This window comes from Hordeum vulgare, chromosome 3H (assembly GCF_904849725.1).
Source record: "Hordeum vulgare subsp. vulgare chromosome 3H, MorexV3_pseudomolecules_assembly, whole genome shotgun sequence".
In the NCBI taxonomy this organism is placed as follows: domain Eukaryota; kingdom Viridiplantae; phylum Streptophyta; class Magnoliopsida; order Poales; family Poaceae; genus Hordeum; species Hordeum vulgare.
Genome location: NC_058520.1, coordinates 79,652,926 through 79,663,798, shown reverse-complemented (window position 1 = coordinate 79,663,798; position 10,873 = coordinate 79,652,926). Strand labels below are relative to the sequence as shown.

General features: G+C 44.6%; 1 protein-coding gene across 1 annotated transcript; it reads left to right on the top strand.

The window, feature by feature from the left end:
* The first annotated feature begins 513 nt into the window (after nt 1-513).
* LOC123439563 (polygalacturonase ADPG2-like) lies at nt 514-2,692 on the top strand. The gene is made up of 8 exons (XM_045116259.1): nt 514-657; nt 735-866; nt 989-1,138; nt 1,405-1,612; nt 1,758-1,839; nt 1,962-2,073; nt 2,244-2,357; nt 2,459-2,692. Exons 1-8 carry the CDS (start codon nt 613-615, stop codon nt 2,690-2,692), a joined length of 1,077 nt encoding a protein of 358 aa, XP_044972194.1. The 5' UTR covers nt 514-612.
* The last annotated feature ends 8,181 nt before the right edge of the window (nt 2,693-10,873 follow it).

Below are 10,873 nucleotides of genomic sequence, written 5' to 3'. Positions count from 1 at the left end.
TGCGCGAGATAACCGCATGGCATTTTGGGGCTCGCGCACAGCTAGCTATCTCCTCTTTTAAAACCTGGAAAGGACAGACGGCCGCGATCTCCTGCGCCGATCCAACCTAGCTACTCCTACGTATAAGAAATGAATTCCAACACGAGATCTAAATACATGGAGAGTTTTGATTCCCACGGCTTTTACTACCACGACAAACGAGATATATTTGGCTTCAATTTGCTGCTGCTACGCCTGCGCTCGCGCGCCCCCGTCTCGCGCGCGTATAAATTGACGCACACACGACTGGCTGTATCATCAGTACTCGACCGACGGTACTAGCATCCCTGGAAAGCTCTTCTTCGGCCGATTCTGTTGCTGATCGTGGCGGCGTTGGTGACCATCATGGTATGCGCTCTACCATTGCTCACCAGCTCGGTCGAAAAGTAGTACTTCATGTAGATTTTCCTTCTCATCATCATCATCTATATGTTGTTTAGCCTAACGTAAGGATCTTGAAAATGGCAGAGGGTTGTGCTGCTGCTTCTTGTGGTATCGGCCGCAGTTCGATCTGCTGCCGCGGCGGCGACGGCGACAGCGGTGTGGAAAGGCGAAGGGACTCGGTACAGCGTCATGGCTTTCCATGCCGCTGGGGACGGCGAGACGGATGATACCAAGGTATAACAACAGGGTACACATTGCCGATCAGACCAGATGAGATCTTTCTGACTTACTCGTCTGCATACTCCGTCTAGGCGTTCGAGGAGACATGGAACTCAGCGTGCAGAGACAGCGGCGGGGCGAACGTGTACATCCCTGCAGGAAGGACCTTCTTGCTGCGCGACGCCACTTTCAGTGGACCCTGCAGGTCGCCCATCACCGTCCAGGTAACAAACACCTACCGTCTACCGACGATCTGACCGTCCTGGGTCATCCATCTTCTTGTCAAATCTCTAGTACATTACATATAATAGCCGACAATGTAACTGAGGTTGGAGCGTTTCTGCAGGTGGACGGGGACATCGTGGCGCCAAAAACTCTCTGGCAGCTAAAATCGTCAAACATACTGACCTTCCACGAGGTCGACAACCTGACGGTGGACGGGAGCGGCCAGATCGACGGCCGAGGCGCCCCCTGGTGGGATTGCCACAACCATAAGGTAACAACAACAGACACAAACATAGCCGTTGCTTCTTCAATCCATCTTCATATCTTGCCCACAATCTGATCAGCTGCCCCTCTCAACTCTGACAGAAATGCAGTGCCCGGCCAATGGTAAGCACACACGCAACACGTCTTCCAGTTGTCGATCCAAAAATACCCTTTTCAGTTTCAATCCGGAACTACTAGTCCGGTATAGAAAGACAAAGATCGATCTGTATGTATGTTGAAACTCATTCAGACCTGCACACACATGTAAACCAGCTGGTGGCATTCTCGTTCTGCAACGGTCTACGGGTGACCAACATACGCCTCAAGGACAGCGCCGAGAAGCACATCAGCATGTACAAGTGCAGCCACGCGCAGGTGAACAACGTCTCCATCACCGCCCCTGGCGACAGCCCCAACACTGACGGGATCACCATGGGGGGCTGCAGCCATGTGCACATCTCCTCCTGCTCCATCCAGTCCGGTACAGCCCCGCCCTCCTTGAGTAGCCCTTGATAAAACCCATTACTTCCATGTGTGTTGCAGTATGACCACACGTGTGTTTGCAACACTCTTGATATGTATGCTTGCAACACTGCTGCTGACATAGATACATTCGACAAGTGCAGGCGATGACTGTGTGTCGATTCTGACGGGCACGACCGATGTCAACGTTACCGACATCACGTGTGGGCCTGGTCATGGCATTAGGTAATACAAATGTACATCCTTTCTCATGCAGGCCTGTACTGACCAAGTGCATAAGGATTGATGAACTTCTCTAGTGAGTGGCATACATTAAGCTAAGCAGCTTTTTTCATCTTGTTATGTAGTGTGGGAAGCCTTGGAGCTGATGGTGAAGGCCCAGCGATGGTGGAGAGTGTTACTGTATCCAACTGCAACTTCTTTAATACGATGAACGGTGTCAGGATCAAATCGTGGCAGGTAACACTGAAGCTGTATCTACATGCCTTCTCTGTGTTGCGCATATGTGTCCCATGCATCAGATTAAAGATTTCAAGTTTCAACTGTTGGTTGCATACACCACTGCAAGCCATAGGCATATATAGCATTATTCCCCTAAAAATATTACATATATGATGTTATGAATGTAGGGAGGGGAAGGCAAAGCGAACGGATTCATTTTCAGGGACCTCAACATGACTGAAGTCCAATATCCTATCGACATTGACCAGTTCTATTGCCCCCATGGAAACTGTCCAGAACGGGTAAGGAAACTTGCTCAACTCGGTCACCGCCACATTGACCGCGCGCCCCATCTTCATCAGGGCTATGGTTGAGACTGAAATTATATTGGTTGCGTTTGCAGCAGGGTGGTGTGGCCATAACGGATGCAAGGTTCATCAACATCCAGGGGACGTCCTCCGAGCGAGAGGCCATCAAGATCATATGCAGCAAAAGCGTGCCGTGCCACGACATCCATCTCGATAACGTCGACATATCCTGGTGTAGGCACACTGCCGCACCGCAAGCCAAGGTTCTGAATGCCCATGGGAGCGTCACGGGCAGGGTGAAGCCACAAGTACGGTTCTCGGGCCGTTGATCTGCGGTGCTCTCCCTTGTGAACATAGTGCTTGGACATAGACAGAGGAGCAATTCAAAAATGCTTACCTTAGGTGAGCGCCATGTAAGTTCAGGGTAGTAGTGTTAAGATTGGATTGGCTGTAAGGATGGTAGTTATGGCGGACCACACATACACACAAGTTGTAGGCATCAAGCACAATGGATGTTGTTTAAAGTTATGGAGGTCCAACTCTTATTGATCTGAGAGCTGCTACTCGTACGATAAAATGTGATACGAACTTCGTACTATCGGACTGACCTGGCATTGTGGGTCCAAACATTGGGGACTGTGCCTTTCTCTTGTCGTACGAAAAACGTAAGCAAAGCCATCGTACACAAGGCATTTCCGTATTGATCTACTGATTGTAGACATGCCTGATGTAAGATTTGATCTTCCCTCATGGGACCCTTTAGGTCTTCTACATTGCAACGTGCCTAGGAGTTGCCTAGAGAAATAAATCAGTTATTTTCTTAAAACATCGGTGCTTAAATGTAAAGGATACACACTTAATTAGGAACCCCTTCCGTAGAGATAAGGACTGATGCTTGAGAAAAACTCAGTTGACTTTACTAAGCTCTCTGGATACTTTGCATGTACAAGGCCTTAGAGCATCTCTGATCCCTAAAAAGCTAAAAAGGAGTAAGAATTTACTTTTCCTTCTACAACCTACACCCAACGATCCCCTAAAAGCTTTAGAGGAGTAACAATTAACTTCCTTGGCCTCCAATACTCTTAAATATACTCGGCTGCCCACTCACGGAGTAAAAACAAATCATTTCTCTTTGGCTGAACCCGGACGTGTTTTGGGGGGATTTGACGAACCACGGTCCACCTTGACCGCTCCCTTGTCGCCTCTTTGTATGTCCTCTCTCGCCACTTGCATCTCAAGCATCGATCAACCGCTGACATTGCCTCGTCCCTCCGCCAGGGGCGGTCAGCCGTCACCCAACATCTAGTCGGCATGTTTCTACCGGTCATCAAATGTGATTACTGGTGGTGGCTGGTGCTGCGCCTCGCCCCGAGCATGCCGAAACATTTCGAATGGATTTTCTACAAGTGGGAATAGGATGAAGTGTCATATTGTACGATTGTTCTTCGGATTCTTTGCAATTTGAAACTCATTGTTTGCTCAAAATTATATGTAGGAAGGATGCAAGTTTTGATATAGAGAAGAGTACATTGATATACGGTAGTGATAAATTTGCTAGATGTTGAGGCATTAATTTCTAGACATGTAGCTAGAGAGGATGCAATGTCCAACTTTTACGAGACGGAGAAAAAAGAAGTGCGTAAGATCGAGAAGTCAATAGAGAAAAGCAACAATGTAGGCCATGAAAACATATAAAAAGCATTCATCAGACTAGTAGGAGCAGTTAGGGAAATGATGTTTCTATTAAAGTGTGTAATTTTTTTGTAGTTTTCTTTGGATTGGTTCTCTTAGTGAAGTATGTGATCAAAATGTTGTTTAATAAAATAATTTGCTAGTGAACTTCATCTCAATGGCCCAAAATTAAATGATTTTGGCAAAAACAAATCTGTTAAGTTTAGGGGATCGGTTAGAAACCACATGTGGCCCTCAGATGAGGAATCCAGCCACTGCAAACCCGAGCATACCTAACGTGGCAATACACACCTAAGAGAACAATCCCACCAGGGAGAGCTTGTTCGAGACGAGTCAATGCGAGAGATGCTCTCCCTAATGTTCAAGAGAAAGATGAGAGATTTCCCCCAATGAACTGTCCAAGTCTGTCTTCATGACCGACCTCTACATAGCTGGATGCACACAACCAACATCAATGCATACACACAAAATCACACTAGCAACTAGCAACGTCAACAAGACCGAAGCTCCGCCTCGGTGAATTATCTGAAGCTTTCAATATCAATTCCTTCAGGAAGGGTACAAAGCTTAAGCGTCGTCATTCCTAGATTCAATCACCCAAGGACAGATCATGGATTGTCAGGAAGAAGATAATGGCAAAAAAATATCATTATAACCAATAAGGGTCAGACCTTAGGTTTCTTCCCGAAGCTCAAGACCGATGCTTGAGAAGCACTCACCAAATCGAAGTCATCCAGTGTTGTTGCCACCATTTTTCGGGATCTCAATAGCTATATACGTAGCATTGTCTTGACGTGAGGTGCCACGAAAATGAAGACCATGCTCGCACAAGCAACGGTCGAGCCAAAGCAATAGTGGTTGCCACTAACGGTTCCAAAAAGCAAACGATAATGTCGCGATGTCGCATTTTGCAACGAAAATTGAAGGAGCAAGGTCATCAACACCGCCAAATCCCAATTCAGAACGTTGTGGCAGTTCCACGCCAGGACTCTAGAAATGATCATAGGCAATACGTGTAACAACATATATAGGCACTACTCCCGCCGTTCCTAAATATAAGTATCTAAAGATATTCCACTACGAACTAGATACGAATTTATTTAGACATACTTTAGAATCTAAATTTATTATTTTGCTTCATAGGTACTCCGCAAAATCTTTAGAAAGACTTATACTCCATCTGTTTCTGAATACTTGTTATTGAGAAGAACTAGACTACTTCTCTCCAACAACAAATATTGTGATACGGAAGAAGTATTTGGGAACGGAGGAAGTGATGCTTGGCAATACAATCACGTCGATTCTCATATGTTGTAATCTTGCCCACCACGTCCTTATCTCATTTGCTTGTTGCGTAATTATAAGACTGTAGATATGAATGTGGGCAATACGCCAATACCTATAAAAACATATACATCCTCTGTTTCTAAATATAAGTCTTTTCAGAGATTTTAATAAGCATTATATATAGATGCATATAGTCATATTCTAGACTGTAGATCCATTTGTTTTGTTTTGTACATAGTCTTTATTGAAATATCTATAGAGACTTATATTTAGGAACGGACGGAGTATATATTAGATATATACACACAGAGGTACGTGAGTCAGGTAGAAATGTTGCCGGTTGGCGGAGCATTCATTCATTTGTAAGTGTGAAAGTAGAAAAAAGAAAAAGAAAAAAGGCGTCGTCTTGTAAAATTTCAGCAAGAAGGCGATATTGGCGCGTCGTCAACGCACATGGCATTAGTTGGGGAAAATCCTTACTACGCCATCCAAGCCGTCCCTCTCGCGATCATATGGCCCCGGGCGTGCAAGCATGCATTTGCTCGATTCCTTACCCCCGCAACGATATCCTGTGTATCTTGTCCTGCAAATGATTGAATACTACACCTTTCCAATCAAAAATCAAGCCACTCAAAGATGAGGGAGGGCCGGACGTGATTGCATGCTGGAAATGGCGTCCAATGCACACGCGTATGGATCTTTGAAGGGCTCAGGATGGCTTTCCTCACATCCCTCTACTCTCCCTCCCCTCACGCCGACCATGGCCATCGTTCTGCACCGCCGGACGGAGTCGGTGGTCGTGGATCACGTACACTTATCGCTACATTCGGCCCGTGTATCGCATCAGACGCCCAACCCCGGGGTACTTGGGCCATGTCCCGAGGTGCGCGTCATGGCGAGACCAGGGCAAATCAAGAGCCCGGTCCAGGAGGGCCCGACTGCTACAGATCCGGGATACTTGACCCCTCCACTCCCTCATCTTCACTAGTGAAAAACGGATCATTAGTCTAAGTTTTAAACGACATTTAGTCTCGGTTTCCCAACCAGGACAAAAGATCGAAACTCTTAGTTTCGGTTGTGTTACGAACCGGGCCTAACGGTGCTTCACGTGGTCGCTTTGGGGCGTCAGGCGGCGGGGACCTTTAGTCCCGTTTAGTGACATCAACCGGGACTAAAAGACGGTCCGCGTGAGCAGGTGTCAGGCGTTGGTTTTTTTAGGAGGAGTTTTTGGAGGGTTTAGGGGTTTCATATTGTGTTTTCCCCTTTCCTTTTTGTGTCCATCATCTTTGGTTCCTTATGCTTATTAGTATTTTTGGTCGGTGTCAACTAGACGCTAGCTAGTAGGTACATATAGCAATGTAGAAAGCATTACACGACATCGTATTACTCCTCATCATTGTACACATTAGTTAAAAAGCTCTTCATAGTTCTAGGTAAAATAGCATTAAAAAGATGAACTCCTCATCATTCTGGTTGTTATCATAATAGCAAGTGACCAAGTTATCACAAGGTTTAAACAGTAACAACTGCACTCTCCTAGGTAAAAAAGCATAATAAAGGCGAACTCCGACATCTCCATACTGAAGAACACAGATCAACTTATCTTCAACTTGTGGGATGCACAAGTATTCCTCTCCAAATGGTATCGTGGATGTTTTTATTGCATTTCTCCATCCTTTGATTTTCAGAGTGTCTTCACTTTGAGATATCCTGTATTTACCACGGTAATTAATCATGGTTCGTCGTAAGCTAACCATTTGCAAATCACCGATGGTAAACATTCATTTAGGCACGGTCTCTGGCGGGAGTACCTGTTGAAAACATTAGTAATAATAATATAGTTAGGAAACTAGTTTTTCTTAAGAACAATTTATAAAAAAGATGTATTAGTGACGCAATGGTAAAACAAATCTTACAAAGTTGTCTGAAGTGATGTTATAAGGGCTCAACTGGTGCACTAGTGGCACATATCCATGATAAACGTTGCCAGTCTGGTTGTTTTTAGCATGATAGTCTACATCATGAATAAATGAGATGAGATGATTTTTCTCCAACCAAGTAAGCTCGGAGCCATAACTGTAGTAGGTCCGATCTATTATCTGTCGTGTAGTTCTCGTAGCACGAAAATAAGCTAATAATTGAAAATAAAGAAATTTAATCGGGATGAGTACGAGATAGTTTTCAATAATCAATATAAATTACCTAACAAATCTGTTGACAAAACGCACCTGGAGGTAGAACTGGAATCAAGCCATCCTCCGCATGCACCCAAATTTCTATATTATTATCACGAACATCATCATTACCAAGATCGAAGGTAATGTTCATGTCTTCATTCAACCCATATGCCTTGCAAATTTCTCTCCAATTAGAATAACCAAAATATGTGTGATATTCATCATTTTTTACCTTGACAATAAAAGTGAAATGTTGTGTTCTTAGGTGAGCTATCTTAGGCTCTGTACTGTCCTTCTCTTTGAAATGAAACTTGTCCAAGACAGTAAATCTTGCATGGCACGGAAATAACTAGTTGAATTATACAAAAGAAAATTAAAGCTTAACTAAAGCAAAAAAGCACACGTCATACTTGACTAACAAAATATACATGTCGTCTTTACATACCGTAATAATCGGGAAGTCATCTGTCAGCTTGACGGTGAAGGACGTATGGTTGGCTAGGTGAGGATAACGGTCGCATATACCCGTGTCATCCCAGCACAAATGGCACGTAGGGATCCTATCGTCGTTGGACCACGCCATTTCCTATGTTCATTATTCTATATTAGATTAAAAATCACACACATTGGAAAAATAAAAACCTATCCTAAAGGCTACAACAACAAAAAACAAAAATCATGCAATGATGGACCTGGCAGACGTTGAGAAGGTTAATTTTTTCTAGCAACAAAGTTAAAAGCGCTTGTCCTGCAATAGATCTCAAGAGGCCAAAAAGATTCTCTTTCAGTTAGAACCAATAATCCACTTAATAAATCTTGAATATTATTGAATATAATCTCGAATACATCTCGAGTATAATTAATCTAGTTCACTCGCGCTTCCTGATCAAACTGATCACCTAAAGAGCTACTGTTGTAGTGAGGCGCGGGTGATGGACACCCACAAAGAAGGAACCATCACACAATCATAGCTCGGGTCAGGTCCCTAAAGAACCTGCCAGGTATTGGAGAACCTGGCGTCCAATGCAACCAAGTAGTGATTGACGTGCTTGTCCTCCTCCCTGACACGACGACGTATCTCCTCCTCGGGAGCCGACTACCTCCGCACCAAATGTGGCCCACGCGACCGCCACCCAATAAGCTCCGGGTCGACGACGGGAGCCCGGTTCCTCATGAAGATGCGTGCCCCGAAAGGTAGCACCTCCTAGTGCCAGTCTTACGGAGCCGAGTCCCGGACATGGCGCCTCTCAAGCAGGTTGTCGCCATCGAGTCGACGACAAGGATGTGGGATGGGCATCATCGACGTCGAGAACAAATTCTAAAACTATTTAAATTTCTACTGTTTATAAACTTTTCACCAAAAAATGAAAGAGTACATCCACTATATTGAAATATAGTTAATAGAATTGTGAGTGTACATTTCACCTATTAACAATTGTGAGCGTACTGGAGAAAAGAGTCACAATTGTTTCGATGATAGAATACTCATCACAAAAATAGGGAATCTTTACTTATCGCGATTGGCAAACTTGAGCTTATTCTATTTTCAAGTGTATGAAAGAATGTGACTCTGATTTACAGTAGGATCGTGTAGATATTTTTGTTATTGGACAGTCTATTGAGACATGCATTTTTGAATAACTACAATATATCAGTATTGTTTCTTCAACATCATCGAAATCCTGCTACTTATAATGCTAACATGAAGGCGGTACTTTTGTGTTCTATAACTGTCTTAACTATTCTGTACAATTGATCTTAACGAGTTCACATCAGCGATTATGCTAGCGTTTTTCTAGGGAATTATGCTATCCTTTTTTTTCTTAAATGAACCATGCTAGTTTATGAAGATTAGAAGGATCTATTAGCCATAATGTTGGACAGCTCTCCTAGAAACAATGAAAAATTCATTGTAAACTGTATAGCCATAATGAAAAAAATGTTCTTCATAACAAGGAACAATTGGCTCAAATATTCTCAGCAGAGGTACTATTTTGGTCTATAAGAAAAAAATGCTAACTACCTCATAGAAAAGTGTATATACAACAGTTAAATTACACAACGATAGCTGTAACGATATATGTGAATCCTACAAACACACGAAGACGATGAACATAGAGACAAGAGGAGCGGCAACGACTCGCCGTGGGAGGAGGCTGTAGAGTCGATGGAGCTGGCCGGCCGGTGGAGGCTGTTGGGGAACGTTGCATGGGAAACAAAAAAATTCCTACGCACACGAAGACCTATCATGCTGATGATCATCTATGAGAGAAAGATCGGATCTAAATACCCTTGTAGATCGCCAAGCGGGAAGCGTTAAGAAACTTGGTTGATGTAGTGGAACGTCTTCGTGATTCAAGTCGCCGTCGTCCCACGATCCGTCCCGATCTAGTACCGAACGGACGGCACCTCCGCTTCCAGCACACATACAGCTCGATGACGATCTCCGCCTTCTTGATCTAGCAAGAGAGACGGGGAAGTAGATGAGTTCTTCGGCAGCGTGACGGTGTGCCGGCGCTGGTGGTGATCTATTCCTGCAGGGCTTTGCCTAAGCACCGCAAAAATCCAATCTAGAGGAAGAACTACGAATTAGAGGAGAGGGTTGTACGTGGCTGAAATTGTGTCTCAAAAACCCTAAAACCTCTAGTATATATAGGAGGAGGGAGGAGGCATCCTTGCCCACCAAGGAAACTCCTTGGCGTCGGCCGAACCAAAGAAGGGAGGAATCCTCCTCCAATCCAACTTGGATTAGGACTCCTTCCCAAATTGTCCACCTCTTTTGGATTTTCCACCTTTTTCCACATGGGCTTTCTTTGGTTGATTAGACAGCCCACTAAGAGCTATTGCGCCACCATCAAGTCCACGTGGCCCTCTTGAGGAGTGGTGGGCCCACCTCGTGGGCTCCCGGTACCCATTCGTCAATCCCGGTACACTGTCGGCAATGCCCGAAGTTCTTCTGGAATACAAATATCAACTTCCTATATATCAATCTTCGTTTCCGGACCATTCTGGAACTCCTCGTGATGTTCGGGATCTCATCCGGGACTCCGAACAACCTTCGATCACCAATACCTATAACTCAACTATACTGAAACGTCACTGAACCTTATGTGCAGACCCTGCGGGTTCGAGAACTATGCAAACATGACCTGAGACACTCCCCGGTCAATAACCAATAGCGGGACCTGGATGTCCATATTGGCTCCTACATATTCTATGAAGCTCTCTATCAGTTGAACCTCCGTGTTAAGGATTCAGTTAATCCCGTATGTTGTTTCCTTTGTCCTTCGGTATGTTACTTGCCCGAGATTCGATCGTCGGTATCTCCACACCTAGTTCAAACTCGTTACCGGC

What these genes read in the sequence shown, in the direction of transcription:
- LOC123439563 (XM_045116259.1), top strand. Translation starts at nt 613, where the DNA reads ATGGCTTTCCATGCCGCTGGGGACGGCGAGACGGATGATACCAAG. An exon ending in GGGCCTGGTCATGGCATTAG is followed by an intron (nt 1,840 to 1,961) that starts GTAATACAAATG and finishes CTTGTTATGTAG; the next exon opens with TGTGGGAAGCCTTGGAGCTG. An exon ending in ATGGAAACTGTCCAGAACGG is followed by an intron (nt 2,358 to 2,458) that starts GTAAGGAAACTT and finishes TTGCGTTTGCAG; the next exon opens with CAGGGTGGTGTGGCCATAAC.